The 16,448-nt window shown below is 47.7% G+C and overlaps 2 protein-coding genes across 2 annotated transcripts in view; both read left to right on the plus strand.

Annotated features, from left to right (window-relative positions):
- LOC308580517 (uncharacterized protein) overlaps positions 1–16,448 on the plus strand; it is a 49,523-nt gene that overhangs the window by 27,456 nt on the left and 5,619 nt on the right. The window contains exon 3 of the mRNA XM_081182251.1: positions 14,430–14,603. Within this exon, the coding sequence (XP_081038377.1) occupies positions 14,430–14,603 (174 nt within the window). The remainder of the gene's footprint in view (positions 1–14,429; positions 14,604–16,448) is intronic.
- LOC308580630 (uncharacterized protein) overlaps positions 7,218–16,448 on the plus strand; it is a 71,652-nt gene continuing 62,421 nt past the window's right edge. The window contains exons 1-2 of the mRNA XM_081182566.1: positions 7,218–7,262; positions 8,486–8,604. The gene's annotated coding sequence lies outside the window, so the exon portion shown is untranslated. The remainder of the gene's footprint in view (positions 7,263–8,485; positions 8,605–16,448) is intronic.

The raw sequence follows: 16,448 nt of genomic DNA on the forward strand, positions 1-16,448 counted from the left end.
TCAGTCAGAGCAACAGTCTCACTTCCCACCAAATAAAACATACAGGGGAGAAACCCTATCAGTGCCTGGAATGCGGAAAGAGCTTCAGACAGAAGAATGGTCTCACTTACCATCAAAGAATTCATACAGGGGAGAAACCCTATCAGTGCTTGGAATGTGGGAAGAGCTTCAATCAGAAGAGTAGTCTCACTTCCCATCAAAGAATTCATACAGGGGAGAAACCCTATCAGTGCTTGGAATGCGGAAAGAGCTTCAATTGTAGGACTAGTCTTACTTCCCATGAAAGAATTCATACAGGGGAGAAACATTTTCAGTGCCATGAATGTGGAAAGAGCTTCATTCAGAAGACTAATCTCACCTCCCATCAAAGAATTCATACAGGTCAGAAACCATATAAATGCTTCGAATGTGGAAAGAGCTTCATTCGCAGCCACGACCTCACCATCCATCAAAGGATTCATACAGGAGAGAAACCCTATCATTGCCAGGAATGTGGAAAGAGCTTTAGTGGGACTGGAATACTTGCTGCCCATCGAAGAATTCATACAGGTGAGAAACCCTATCATTGCCAGGAATGTGGAAAGAGCTTCACCCAAAGGGCCCATCTCCTGAGCCATCAAAAAACTCATACAGGTCAGAAACCCTATCAGTGCCAGGAATGTGGAAAGAGCTTTCGTGATAAGAGTAAACTCACTTCCCATCAAAGAATTCATACTGGGGAGAAACCCTATCAATGCTTGGAATGTAGAAAGAGCTTCAGTCGGAGGGATAGTCTTACTTCCCATCAAAGAATTCATAGTGGGGAGAAACCCTATCAGTGCTTGGAATGTGGAAAGAGATTCAGTCAGAGCCACAGCCTCACTTCCCATCTAATAAGACATACAGGGGAGAAACCGTATCAGTGCCTGGAATGCGGAAAGAGCTTCAGATGGAAGGTTAGTTTCACCTCCCATCAACAATTTCATACAGCAGAGAAACCATAACTGTTAGAGGGGTTTTTTCCTCTGGTGGCAGATGACAGAAGACTGTCTCAACATAAAGATTTATGACAAAGCAACAAACAGCAAAGCTTGTGGGTGTTTTTCTGCAGGCAAAGTTCAAACTGCAACTTTTCCTTCCTAATCATGACCAGCAGTAACTAATCTGCCCAAAGCTCACAGAAACAGTTCTTAAAGGTACAAACATCCTTACTGTTTCTTTGAAGAATGACTCCCAACAGTAACAGTGCTTGGAATGTTTAAAGAACTAATAATAATAACAACAGATACAGGTAGGTAGCTGTGTTGGTCTGCCATGATCGAAATAAAACAAATTCTTCCAGTAGCACCTTAAAGGCCAACTAAGTTTGTTATTGGTATGAGCTTTCGTGTGCATGTACACTACTTCAGATACCAGGCATGAATAAACTTAGTTGGTCTTTAAGGTGCTACTGAAAGATTTTTTTTAAAAAATAATAATTTATTACTTGTACCCTGCCCATCTGGCTGGTGTCCCACAGCCACACTGGGCAGCTCCCAACAGAATATTGAAAACATGATAAAACATCAAGCAGAGTTGTTGCTTAGTCGCGTCTGACTCTTTGTGACCCCCTGGACCAGAGTACGCCAGGCATTCCTGTCTTCCACTGCCTCCCGCAATTTGGTCAAACTCATGCTGGTAGCTTCGAGAACACTGTCCCACCATCTCATCCTCTGTTGTCTCCTTCTCCTTGTGCTCATCTTTCCCAACATCAGGGTCTTTTCCAGGGAGTCTTTTCTTCTCATGAGGTGGCCAAAGTATTGGAGCCTCAGCTTCAGGATCTGTCCTTCCAGTCAGCACTCAGGGCTGATTTCCTTCAGAATGGAGAAGTTTGATCTTCTTGCAGTCCATGGGACTCTCTAGAGTCTCTTCCAGCACCAGAATTCAAAAGCATCCATTCTTCGGCGATCAGCCTTCTTGATCGCCCAGCTCTCACTTCCATACATAAAACCAGAGCTTTAACTAAACGGACCTTTGTCAGCAAGGTGATGTCCCTGCTTTTTAAGATGCTGTCTAGGTGTCACGGTCCAGTCTATGGGCAACCGAAGTCCCGGCTGAGGATGTTGAGACTGGGGGCAAGATGGCAGGGTGGGAGTAGGAACGAGAGTCCAGAAGCCACAGGTCCAAGGGTCAGGAAGCAGGGAGTCACGAAGTCAAGGGTCGGGAAGCAAGAAGCCAAACGCAGCAAGGCAGGAAACGTGTTGCTGTGGCAAAGAGCCGAAGGGAAATGCTGACCTTATATCCCTTCCTGGCTCTTGCCACCAGGTGCTGTGAGTTACTCACTTGTGCGGCTGTGCCTTGCCTCTTCAGAACAAACTTAGGAAAGCCCCAGTCCTGCAAAGTCATTCTGGTCACAGGGCCTGGCTCCTGCACGCACTCCTGACACTAGGTTTGTCATTGCTTTTCTCCCAAGAAGCAGGTGTCATTTAATTTCGTGACTGCCGTCACCATCTGCAGTGATCATGGAACCCAAGGAAGTCAAATCTCTCACTGCCTCCATTTCTTCCCCTTCTATTTGCCAGTAGGTGATCGGTCCAGTGGCCATGATCTTCATTTTGTTGTTGTTGAGCTTCAGACCATATTTTGCACCCTCCTCTTTCTGCCATCAAGGTCGTGTCATCTGCATATCTGAGGTTGTTGATATTTCTTCCGGCAATCTTAATTCCGGCTTGGGATTCATCCAGTCCAGCCTTTCGCATGATGAATTCTGCATATAAATGAAATATGCAGGGAGATAATATACAGCCTTGTTGTACTCCTTTCCCAATTTTGAACCAATCAGTTGTTTTATATCCAGTTCTAACTGTAGCTTCTTTTCCCTCATAGAGATTTTTCAGGAGACAGATGAGGTGATCAGGCACTCCCATTTCTTTAAGAACTTGCCATAGTTTGCTGTGGTTAACACAGTCAAATCCTTTTGCTTAGTCAATGAAGCAGAAGTCGATGTTTTTCTGGAACTCTAGCTTTCTCCATAATCCAGTGCATGTTTGCAATTTGGTCTCTGGTTCCTCTGCCTCTTCTAAATCCAGCTTGCACTTCTGGGAGTTCTTGGTCCACATACTGCTTAAGCCTGCCTTGTAGAATTTGAAGCATAACCTTGCTAGCATGTGAAATGAGTGCAATTGTGCGGAAGTTGGAGCATTCTTTGGCACATCCCTTCTTTGGAATTGGGATGTAGACTGACATTCTCCAATCCTCTGGCCACTGCTGAATTTTCTACACTTGCTGGCATATTGAGTGTAGCACCTTAACACTATAATATTTTAAAGTTTTAAATAGTTCAGCAGGAATATTAGTAGTGCTTTCTAAGGCCCATTTGACTTCACTCTCCAGGATGTCTGGCTCAAGGTCAGCAACCACACTACCTGGGGTGTATGAGACATCCATATCTTTCTGGAGCAATTCCTCTGTGTATTCTTGACACCTCTTCTTGGTGTCTTCTGCTTCTGTTAGGTCCTTACCACTTTGGTCCTTTATTTCCCCCATTTCCCTAACTCAGGGGATGGGACTTCTTCCTCCCAGTTCCCTCCACATAAACTTAGGGAATGGGATCTGTTCCTGCTCAGTGTCTGTCCCAGAGATTAAACGGAGCCAAGAACACTCAGAAGCAGTCATAAATCAAAGCTTCTCTGTTCAAGCTACTTGGAAGCTGCACAAACATTCCAGGCAGCCTACTTTCACTTTTCGGCAGCCGCTGTGATCACAGTCTATCTGCTTTTTCTCTTCCATCTCTGAAGAGGCTTGCTTCACGGTGCCGGTTACAGAAAACTCCAACCCGGACAAAAACAGCCCCCAGTCTTTCCTCTACTGACCCTGGGTCTGTGGCCCTGATCCCTGGGCCCATAACCAATGTTAGGCTCATCCTACACGAGTAGGACCTTGATAAAGATACATGCCTGCCTGGCATGCTGTCTCCCTCCTGGTTGATCGGGAGCTACAAAAGCTTTCTTCAGCCTGAACATCACAGCAACTGATGCCAAGAAGCATCAGCACACTTACGGAACAGCAGAGCCTAAGAGGCTCAGTGGTTTAGACCACATTGCCACCCGCGTCCCTACAAGAGTTGCAAGTACCCTGGGGTCATCCAGTCCAACCCTCTGCAACACAGGAATCTCACTTCAAGCATCCCTAAGAGATGGCCATCCAACCTCTTCTCAAAAACCACCATTGAAGGAGAGACCACAAACTCCAGAAGGAACCAGTATTTTCCAGTTTCTGCCCTCAACGACTTTAGCCTTGACCTTCTGCCCCACTGCCATAAGCATCTTTAGCTCCCTAGTTCCTGTGGCAACACTTTGGCCCAAGTTTCCATTATAACATGCATACGTTGGAGAAACTAATAATTTCATAAAACTGCATTTGGATTATTCTGTTTTCTTTTTAGCCTATTGCCTTGCTAAACTGAAAAAGCCTGTGCCTGCCTACTTTTTACGTTACAGAACCAGCTGCTTTTAGGTCCTGTACATAGCAAATGTCAGTTCTGGAATTCTGAAAAGAATAAAGTGTTGGACTCTAGGGGGACTGTTGAATGTTATATGTAATCACATGATATATTATGAGGAGGGTTGATCTGAAGAGCCAAATGATTATTGTGACATTGGGTTGCAACTATTAAGATTGCTGTGATTCTGTGATTGGTTAATAGGAATGACATGTGCAATCTGGAAGTGTATTTATTAAAAAAACATTGTTTTGGATGTGGTTCTTTGCATGAACATTTGTTTTTCAATAAAGGCCTATCTTTCCACCTGGAGACTGCATCCTTTTCTTTTGGGTTTTTATATGTGGGTAATCTCTTTTTGAATTTCTCCTACATATATATTTGAAATGACTGGATTTTAAAAATAAACAAATCTGAATGTGACTTATAATGAGACTGAAACACTAACATTATTGCTAGAAACAACTCTTGAAAACAATCAAAAAATGAATCAGAAATAATTTTTAAAACAGAATTTTTTCTTACCCTGAAGTTCAGTTTACAGAGACAGGCCCATAAGTTCCTCCCCATGTCAATCATAAACCAACTGGAGGCAACAAATGCTGCAATGCACTGAAGCGGAGGAAGATAGAGGAGGGTGGAATGTCGCCCCCCATCTGTAAACTGAAATTCATGGTAAGAAAAACTTTTGTTTAAATAACTAGCTCATTAGCTAAAGTGGTGCTTCAGGTTAAGAACGGACCTCCAGAACGAATTAAGTTCTTAACCTGATGTACCACTGTAAAGAGATGAAGGATAAAGAGATGAGCCCTTTGATAAATTTGGTTTTGGCAACTGCAAAACAACATACAAGATCCTGGTTTCCCCCTGAGATATGACACTTGAAAATCGGTTGTATTATATTTAGAAATGATTTTGGCCACGTAGTAAACAACAGTATTTTTCTTTTTAAATTTAATGTGTAGGAAATCTCCATCATTGATATAGAAATGGGGTCAAATGGTTCTGAGAGCCCAGTATAAACTGGTTTTCTGACAGGAAAGGCAGGGAAGGGATGGAGTTGGGAGGGGGGGAAGAGTCCCAGAGTGGGGGGGGGGCTGCCCCCTGAGCGGCATGTGCCCCTCTCCCTCCCTCCCTCCCCAATAGTGGGCTTCGCCTTTCCTGCCTGTGGTGCTTCTAGGGGGGGGGGCTTCCACACCTCCCCCCCCCAGGATGGCGTGTCTGTTTCATTCCTCGCAGAGAGCAGCCAAGTCTGGTTCTTCTCCGCAATGGCTTCCTCTTCTGAGAGCTCCCTCTCTTTCTTGTCTAGGCTGGACTGGGAGGACCCCAGTTGATCCAGTTCCCCTCAGTCTCCCCACTGGGTTCCAGTGGCCCCCTGAGACCTGCAGGGACCTGGAGTGGAAGCGACTTCTCCTGTTGAACTACCGCCTGAGGGGGAAGAATAATCGAGGTCCGCCCAGAAAGGGCTCCTGGGATCCTGAGGAGCAAGAAGGGGTCTGGCGAGGAGCAAGGCTGTTCTGCGGAGGCAAAGCCATCATGGCAGGAAGGCGGCTGAGGACACCCCGTGAGCGCTGGCCCCCGAAACTGCCGCCCTCCTTCGCTGGGAGAAGAGACCCCCGAGAGCGTGGGACCCCCGAGGTCCACAGGGAGCCATGACGTCTCTGGGAGCAGCGGGGCCTCCAGATGAAACAAAATGGCGTTCCCGCCTTTTTCAGAAAAGAGCGGGAAACGCCATCTCCTGGCCCTGCCGCCTCCGTGGGTTCCTCCTGGGCCTGCCTGGCCATGGGGGGGGGATGCAGCTGCCCCCAGACTCTTCCCTTCCCCAGACATTGAGGGTGGGGCATTAAGAGAAGGAGAAATGAAGGAGAAGCTGGGAGGGGGAGCAGCCAAGAGGGAAACTCAGGGGGGAAACTCCCTCAGGAAACCTGGCAAAGGAGAGGAGGAGGAGGCCCAGGGGAATCTGAAAGGGGATTGGCCAGCTCTCAAATGGAGAGGCTTCTGATTGGTCCTGCTCTGGGGTGAGAAATGGGGTCAAATGGTTCTGAGAGCCCAGTATAAACTGACAGGAAAGGCAGGGAAGGGATGGAGTTGGGAAGGGGGGAAAGAGTCCCAGAGTGGGGGGGGCTGCCCCTTGAGCAGCATGTGCCCCTCTCCCTCCCTCCCTCCCCAATAGTGGGCTTCGCCTTTCCTGCCTGTGGTGCTTTTACGGGGGGGGGGCTTCCACACCTCCCCCCCCCAGGATGGCGTGTCTGCTTCATTCCTCGCATGGGACACTTCCTCCTCTGTCTCTCTTCCTGGGCTGCAGAAGCAGGAAAGTCCGCTTGGCGGGGGGGGGGAGATTATTTCCGGAGGGGGAGGGATCTCCTGGCTGGGAAGCCCCCCCCCATTCTTCCCCCCACTCGCTGATCGGGAGGGTGTTTTGTTTTTTTGAGGGGTGTCTTGATGGAGCCATTTCTTAGCCTCTTCTCCCTCCCAGCCTTTCCTTGGGATTCAGGAGCCTCTATGTTGGAGGAGGGGGAGAGCCAAGGTAACCCCCCCCCATGGCCATCCCCGTCTTTGGCACAGAGGGGGGAGGGGGCAGTTCCGTGAGCGCAGAAGTAGGAAAACAGCAGGTAGGGGGAGGGAGGGGTGCCCTCGGCTTTGCAAGGGTTAAAAGGAGCAAAGCTGGATTCCTATAGAGGGCGGGAAGTGAAGCGGGAGGGGGGGTCAAGGTCCTCCATGCCAAAATCCTTCCCTCCCACATCCCTTCCTGCAAGCAGAGAGGAGGTTGCTTTGTTTTCTCTCCTTTGCAAAATCTTCCTCGGTGAGTCTCCTCTCTTTCCCCTCAGGGGTCCCAGGGGTGCAGGGAGGGGACATGGGGGTCCCTATTCAGATCATTCCTGATGGGGGGAGACCCCCAAGTCAGAAAGCAGAGGGTCCTCTTTGTACTCTTTGCCAAGCCAGGGAGGGGGCGAGTTCTCAGGAGGTCTGCAGCTCTGTTCTTCCTTGGGATCCAGATGCTGCCTTCCTTTTGGGGAGGGGGCTTTGAGCACAGGGAGAAGAAAAGCCCTTCTGCATCTGCAGCAGCAAAACCGGACCACTTCCTCTGTCCCAGATGCAACAACACATGTCTCTCTCCTGTCGCTCTCCACACCCACGGCTGGCGCTGTTACCTTCCAACAGCTGGATCTCACTCCCAAAGGCACTCTCTTCCATGGTCTCCCAAGACAGATGGCCAACTAACCAATCATTCCCCCCCTCACAATGCACAATGGGGCTTTCCCTCTCCTCCCCCTCCTGGTGCCCCCTGAAGTTGGCTTGAGGAGGTTGGGGGGGGGGAGTCCACCACACCAGATGCCGAGAGAGGAGGTCCTTCCATCTGGAAAATGGGAACACTTTGAAGAATTATGTGAAGATGAGTGCCGTATAATCATAACCATAAAATTATTACAGTGTGGAATTCCCCCATTTACACAAAGATTAATTGTTGTTTAGTCGTGCCTGACTCTTTGTGACCCCCTGGACCAGAGCACGCCAGGCACTCCTGTCTTCCACTGCCTCCCGCAGTTTGGTCAGACTCATGTTTGTAGCTTCGAGAACACTGTCCCACCATCTCATCCTCTGTCGTCCCCTTCTCCTTGTGCCCTCCATCTTTCCCAGCATCAGGGTCTTTTCCAGGGAGTCTTCTCTTCTCATGAGGTGGCCAAAGTATTGGAGCCTCAGCTTCAGGATCTGTCCTTCCAATGAGCACTCAGGGCTGATTTCCTTAAGAATGGATAGGTTGGATCTTCTTGCAGTCCATGGGACTCTCAAGAGTCTCCTCCAGCACCAGAATTCAAAAGCATCAATTCTTCGGCAATCAGCCTTTTTTTATGGTCTAGCTCTCACAAAGATTAATACCCATCATTAAAATTGTTCCATTAAAATGTTGAAATAAGCATGCAGGAAAAGAATAGAATTAAAACAGCGCAGCTATTAAGAGGCAGAAAAGAACAGAGCAATGTGTAGAAGATCATCTTCATTCTCCCTTTCTCTCTTAGGGTCCAGTGTGTTTTGAAGACGTAGCTTTTCGTTTCACACACAAGGACTGGGCGTTGCTGGATCCTGACCAGAGAGCTCTGCAGGAGGAAGTCAAGGGGGTGAAGTGTGGGATCCTGGACTCTCTGGTAAGGCTCCCTGCTGGATCATCAGAGAAGTTTGACTAGCCCAAGGTCACCAAGCTGCTGCATGTGGAAGAGCGGAGACACGAACCCGGTTCCCCAGATTACGAGTCTATCGCTCTTAACCAGTACACCACAGTGGCTCTTGTAGTAAACAACATTTTTCTTTCCAAATTTAATGAGTAGGAAATCTCCAACATTTATATTTTCAGGATTGGGAACATCAAAAATTGTACATTAGCAGGTCACTTCTATACGTATCAATGTGCCCCATGTCTTAGTGTATCAAAGTGCCCGAAACAGACATTTTCAAAAAATTAACATTTATTAATAAAACCACTGAATTTATTTAAAAATCACGTGTAATCCTGATTACTGAGTGGAATAACTTAGAATCATAGAATCCTAGAGTTGGAAGAGACCACAAGGGCCATTGAGTCCAACCCCCTGCCAAGCAGGAAACACCATCAGAGCACTCCTGACATATGGTTGTCAAGCCTCTGCTTAAAGACCTCCAAAGAAGGAGACTCCACCACACTCCTTGGCAGCAAATTCCACTGTCAAACAGCTCTTACTGTCAGGAAGTTCTTCCTAATGTTTAGGTGGAATTTTCTTTCTTGTAGTTTGGATCCATTGCTCCGTGTCCGCTTCTCTGGAGCAGCAGAAAACAACCTTTCTCTCTCCTCTATGTGCTCTCTCCTCTATGGTTCAGCAAATCCTTACCATTAGATTTTTACCCATTTATAACCCTTTTTTCATATTCTCTTAAAGCATAACAGCTGGAAACCACTTGATTTCTATCCAACATCATACTAACATTAATTTTACAATATTTCTGTAGATAGTCTTTAAATTTCTTCCAACCTTCTTCCACCGACTCTTCTCCCTGGTCTCGGATTCTGCCAGTCATTTCTGCCAATTCCATGTAGTCCATCACCTTCATCTGTCATTCTTCCAAAGTGGGCAGATCTTGTGTCTTCCAATACTTTGCAATGAGTATTCTTGCTGCTGTTGTAGCATACATAAAAAAAAATTCTGTCCTTCTTTGGCACCAATTGGCCGACAATGCCCAGAAGAAAGGCCTCTGGTTTCTTCAAGAAAGTATATTTGAATACCCTTTTCAGTTCATTATATATCATTTCCCAGAAAGCCTTAATCCTTGGGCACGTCCACCAAAGGTGAAAGAATGTACCTTCAGTTTCTTTACATTTCCAGCATTTATTATCGGGCAAATGATAGATCTTTGCAAGCTTGACTGGGGTCATGTACCACCTGTATATCATTTTCATAATATTCTCTCTTACGGCATTACATGCCGTAAACTTCATACCTGTGGTCCATAACTGTTCCCAGTCAGCCATCATTATGTTATGTCCAACATCTTGTGCCCATTTAATCATAGCAGATTTCACCGTTTCATCCTGAGTATTCCATTTCAACAGCAAGTTATACATTCTTGACAAATTCTTAGTTTTGGGTTCTAAAAGTTCTGTTTCTAATTTTGATTTTTCCACCTGGAAGCCAATTTTCTTATCCAAATTATATGCCTCCATTATCTGATAATAATGAAGCCAATCTCTCACTTTGTTTTTTAATTTCTCGAAACTCTGCAATTTCAATTTGTCTCCTTCTTGTTCCAAAATTTCCCAATATTTCGGCCATTTGGCCTCCATATTGAGCCTTTTCAGGGCTTTCGCTTCCATCGGTGATAGAATACAGTGGCACTATTACTTCCCTTGATCTAGATGCTATACTCCTATTGATGCAGCCCAGAATTGCATTGGCTTTTTTAGCTGCCGCGTCACATAGCTGCCGCATTTTTAGCTGCCATGTCACACTTACATTTGGTCTTTTTAAATTTTAAGGATTTAAAACAGCGTTGGAGCACTTTTACATTTGTCATAATTTTTCATTTGGCTGCACTATAAACACACCTACTCTTGTCAAATGCCAGCAGCTAACTGGTGGGCAGCGTGGTCACAACTGTTGTACTCACACATCTAAAGAAACGTTTCTCAAAACTGAAATATTGTTGGTGTATCAATGTGCCCCTTACATCAATGTGCCCCCTCTCCCCTACATGCCAGAGAGGCTGCTTCCCTGGGCAAGGAAGGAGCAGGAATCCCTAAAGGGGAGGATCTGTATGTGATCCCATCTCTAGAGCTCACATAAACACCAGAGGGAAGGTGGCCGGGGTGTAAAAGGCAAAAGCATTGGCCTCGAACGCAGGCCTCAGGGACGCTTCTCCCCGTCCTCTGGAAAGATGCAATATAATGTTCCATTCCCCATTGGCCAGGAACCTAAGCTCCTTTTGGGGTTCCTTATTCCACAACCCAAGGTTCCTCCAAGGCCTTGGGGAAGGAAACTGAGGCAGGCTTAGCCAAGACAAAAGGAAGAGCTCTGGCTGCCCCCCAGGGTGGGGGGCCTGCCTCTTTCTCTGGCCATGGCAGCCCCCTTGAAGCCTTGGAAGAAAGGCAGGAGACCCGCAGCAGGGAGCAGCCAAGTCTGGTTCTTCTCCGCAATGTCTTCCTCTTCTGAGAGCTCCCTCTCTTTCTTGTCTGGGCTGGACTGGGAGGACCCCAGTTGATCCAGTTCCCCTGATTCTCCCACTGGGCTCCAGTGCCCCCCTGAGACTTACAGGGATCTGGAGTGGAAGTGACTTCTCCTGTTGAACTACCGCCGGAGGGGGAAGAATAATCGAGGTCCGCCCAGAAAGGGCTCCTGGGATCCTGAGGAGCCAGAAGGGGTCTGGCGAGGAGCAAGGCTGTTCTGCGGAGGCAAAGCCATCATGGCAGGAAGGCGGCTGAGGACGCCCCGTGAGCGCTGGCCCCCGAAGCTGCTCCCCTCCTTCGCTGGGAGAAGAGACCCCCGAGAGCGTGGGACCCCCGAGGTCCACAGGGAGCCATGACGTCTCTGGGAGCGGCTGGGGCCTCCAGATGAAACAAAATGGCGTTCCCGCCTTTTTCAGAAAAGAGCGGGAAACGCCATCTCCTGGCCCTGTCGCCTCCGTGGGTTCCTGCTTGGTCAGGGGGGGGGGGATGCAGCTGCCCCCAAACTCTTCCCTTCCCCAGACATTGGGGGTGGGGAGGAACATTAAGAGAAGGAGAAATGAAGGAGAAGCTGGGAGGGGGAGCAGCCAAGAGGGAAACTCAGGGGGGAAACTCCCTCAGGAAACCGGGCGAAGGAGAGGAGGAGGCCCAGGGGAATCTGAAAGGGGATTGGCCAGCTCTCAAAGGGAGAGGCTTCTGATTGGTCCTGCTCTGGGGTGGGAAATGGGGTCAAATGGTTCTGAGAGCCCAGTATAAACTGGTTTTCTGACAGGAAAGGCAGGGAAGGGATGGAGTTGGGAGGGGGGGAAGAGTCCCAGAGTGGGGGGGGCTGCCCCCTGAGCAGCATGTGCCCCTCTCCCTCCCTCCCTCCCCAATAGTGGCCTTCGCCTTTCCTGCCTGTGGTGCTTTTACGGGGGGGGGGCTTCCACACCTCCCCCCCCCCAGGATGGCGTGTCTGTTTCATTCCTCGCATGGGACACTTCCTCCTCTGTCTCTCTTCCTGGGCTGCAGAAGCAGGAAAGTCCGCTTGGCGGGGGGGGGGGAGATTATTTTCGGAGGGGGAGGGATCTCCTGGCTGGGAAGCCCCCCCCCATTCTCCCCCCCCCCACTCGCTGATCGGGAGGGTGTTTTGTTTTTTTGAGGGGTGTCTTGATGGAGCCATTTTTTAGCCTCTTCTCCCTCCCAGCCTTTCCTTGGGATTCAGGAGCCTCTATGTTGGAGGAGGGGGAGAGCCAAGGTAACCCCCCCCCATGGCCACCCCCGTCTCTCTTTCGGTGTGTCTGGATCAGATGTGGGCTCCTTGGGGCAGAGTCCTTGGCACAGACGGGGGGGGGCAGCCCCTTGAGCGCAGGCGCAGAAGCAGGAAAACTGCGGAGAGGGAGGGGTGCCCTCGGCTATGCAAGGGTTAAAAGGAGCAAAGCTGGATTCCTAGAGAGGACAGGAAGTGAAGGGGGGTCAAGGTCCTCCATGGCTAAATTCCCTCCTTCCCACATCCCTTCCTGCAAGCAGAGGGCAGATTGCTTTCTTCTCTCTCCTTTGCAAAAGCTTCCTTGGGGCCCCTCCTGGAATCCGGTGAGTCTCCTCTCTCTTCCCCCCACCCGAGAGTGCAATGGGGAGATTGGGGTCCCTGTTCAGATCATGCACGGTGGGGGGAGAAGAGAGAAGAAGAGGAGGAGTTTGGATTTGATATCCCACTTTATCACTCCCCTTCAGGTGTCTCAAAGTGGCTAACATTCTCCTTTCCCTTCCTCCCCCACAACAAACACTCTGTGAGGTGAGTGGGGCTGAGAGACTTCAAAGAAGTGTGACTAGTTCAAGGTCACCCAGCAGCTGCAGGTGGAGGAGCGGAGACGCGAACCCGGTTCCCCAGATTACGAGTCCACCGCTCTTTACCACCACACCACACGGGTCCTCCCTTGTCCTCTCTGCCAAGCCAGGGAGGGGGTGAGTTCGCAGGAGGTCTGCAGCTCTGTTCTTCCTTGGGATCCAGATGCTGCCTTCCTTTTTGGGAAGGGGGCTTTGGGTCAAGGAAAACGGGTCAGTCAAATGTGACTGAGAAGTCACATTTGTGAACAGAGGCTGCAGCCAGAAGGGAACATTTGCACATGGGGGGAGCACAGGGAGAAGAAAAGCCCTTCTGCATCTGCAGCAGCAAAACCAGACCACTTCCTCTGTCCCAGATGCAACAACACATGTCTCTCCCCTATTCAGGCTAAACAGGCGAACTAATGTCAAAGTAGATTTTAGATGTATTCTCAGGAAATGCTAAAGCAAGGATAAAAGACTCCTCCCAACAACCTGGGACAAATGAGGAGCGATTATCAATAACTGGGTGCCTTGTGCTACTAACAGAGGACATGGAACACATAAAATCCTTCCCCCTCCCCCGACTGTGATAAAATCCTTACTATCCTGATAGGTACTTGTAAAACCTTCTGGGAGAACATCTAGCAGAAGGTCTGTGGGTTTTGATAAACAAGAAATGGAAATTGGTGTTATCTCAAAATAGACTAGTTCTGTCAAGCTACCCTACGCCTTTGGGAATCTTGTCAGAAGAGGAGTGCAAAGCTCACCTCAGGAGTTTTTTTAAAGGGTCTACATGCCTGGTGTCTTAAGAACAGAAGAGATTTAGGACATGTGGAAGATCTATATTTTGATGGCTTCCATGCCAGGGTGGGGGCCACATTTTGGGACTGGAGACTTGTGAAGATGGTGTATAAGCACAGACGATATCTAAGGAGGAGGGGTGTATTAGTCTCAAGATATTTCAAAAATGTGGCATCACCGGCTCCTCTGCTTCCACGTATAGATTTGGTCCCTATGCAACTCTTGACAGAGGCGGATACGGCCACAACATCTGTTTGGCTTGCGATGAGAGAGCTCAAAGATTGTGAACAGGGCTCTCCATAGAAAGCACCTAGAATGGCATGGGGGCAGCTACATGTAATATCTACTCTGCTCTTTTCTGCCCATGCTCTGGGGTTGCAGGTTTCAGGCTTGGGGACAGGACGGTGACTGGTTTTTGCACCAAGTTCTGTCAATAATCCCCACTGAGTTCAAAGCGATCTATTCTCAGGTCACTACTATGCAGACCGTGCCAGCCTTACGAAGTGGAGTGAGGAGCAAACAGAGGAAATTGGAATGACTGGAGATGTTTAGAAATGGGGCTTCTCTTGGGAAGGGGCTGCCCCATTTGTGCTTCTCCAGGGGCAGGGGAATATCTAGGGCAAGAGAATCCCTGCAGGGCCTCTGAGGCTCCCTTTCCTTCTTCCTCTCTCCCAGGACCCTCCAGCTTGTTTTGGCTCCTTGACTCCTCAGGAAGGATGAAAGAGACGGATCCTGCAAAGCTAGCGAGGATGGAAGGGGGAAGATGGACGGTTGACCTGGTCAGGTTGTCTCCTGCATCCCTCCCCACAACCTCTGAGCGTTCCCTCCCAGGGACCTCCGAGAGATCTGGTGAGTCCCAAGGGAGTGGAGCTGGGGACCTGGATGGAAGGAGCTGGAGAGGTATCAGGGCTTGCTCAGTTTGGGGGTGGGAGGAGGCAGGCAGGCAGATGGAGATGGAGAAGGAGAGCAGTTTATTGGGTTCCTCCACCTGCTTCCTGCCTGCACCTTTGTAATCTGCAGGCATTTTGAGCTAGGAATACAGCTGAACCTCAGAAGTCGAACAGAATCCCTTCTTCGACTTCCGAGGCGCGACTTTTGATTGCTCTCGCAATTGGTTTTTTTAAAAAAGATATTTATTAAAATTTTCAAGAAATTACAAAGTAAAAAAAGAGAAGACAAAAATACAAAAAAGAAAAAATACAAAGTAAAAAAGAAAAGACAAAAATACAAAAAAGAAAAATGCAAAGTAAAAATAGTTAAAAAAAAAAACAATTCTGTCATAACATATTTTTCATTTGCTTATTTCCCGGACCTCCTCACGCCTTCCTTCTATGTATTCTAGTTCAAATTATTATTTCAGCAAATCCCTCCCCTTTTTATTCATCTTAATCTTCAATTTTTAAATATTATAATATTTTTTTTTTTACCTATTAATACCCATTTTCTCATATTCCCTTATAGCATTACAGCTAAAGACCACTTAGTTTCAATCCAACATCATTCTAACATTCATTAATTTTACAGTATTTCCGTAAATAGTCTTTAAACTTTTTCCAATCTTCTTCCACCGACTCTTCTCCCTGGTCTCGGATTCTGCCAGTCATTTCTGCCAGTTCCATATAGTCCATCACCTTCATCTGCCATTCTTCCAAGGTGGGTAGATCTTGTGTCTTCCAGTACTTTGTGATGAGTATTTTTGCTGCTGTTGTGGCATACATAAAGGAAGTTCTGTCCTTCTTTGGCACCAATTGGCTGACCATGCCCAGGAGAAAGGCCTCTGGTTTCTTCAGGAAGGTATATTTAAATACCTTTTTCATTTCATTATAAATCATCTCCCAGAAAGCCTTAACCCTTGGGCACGTCCACCAAAGGTGAAAGAATGTACCTTCAGTTTCCTTACATTTCCAACATTTATTATCGGGCAAATGATAGATTTTTGCAAGCTTGACTGGTGTCATGTACCACCTGTATATCATTTTCATAATATTCTTTCTTAGGGCATCACATGCCGTAAATTTCATACCTGTGGTCCACAACTGTTCCCAGTCAGCAAACATAATGTTATGTCCAAGATCTTGTTCCCATTTAATCATAGCAGATTTGACCGTTTCATCCTGAGTATTCCATTTCAGCAGCAAGTTATACATCCTTGACAAAGTCTTAGTTTTAGGTTCTAACAGTTCTGTTTCTAATTTTGATTTTTCCCCAATGGAGTATGAATCATGAGCGACAGTGGGTTTTCTTTGGGAAAACAGGTTGCAAACAAACTTTTCAGCAAGAAATTTTGGTTCTTATTCCTCCACTGAAATGGAACAAACAGTGGAACAAACAGTTGTTTTTTCTATTAACTTGAATACGGATTATATAAACTGTATGCTGTTTAGGTTTAAGGTTACTTCCTTTTACACATTTTCCATGGATCAGACTTCTGTACACAAATTTCTGGAACTGAATCCTAATCCTGCATCCTCCGTGTGTTGCCTTTTTCTTTTCTTTTTGGAATAACTTTTATTTGATTTTAAAAACAAGGATCATAGGACCACTAAATGATGAAATATGTAGACCGGGGGTCAGCAATCTATGGCTCATGGGCCACAAGCAACTCACGGGGGTCATTTCAGCTGCCCCTGAGCCGTCCGCTCGGTGAGTCCTGTGTGTACACACTTGATCCTGCCCACGGAGCGATCTCCGTGA

This window comes from Podarcis bocagei (genome assembly GCF_964188305.1).
Source record: "Podarcis bocagei genome assembly, chromosome: 2".
NCBI lineage: Eukaryota > Metazoa > Chordata > Lepidosauria > Squamata > Lacertidae > Podarcis > Podarcis bocagei.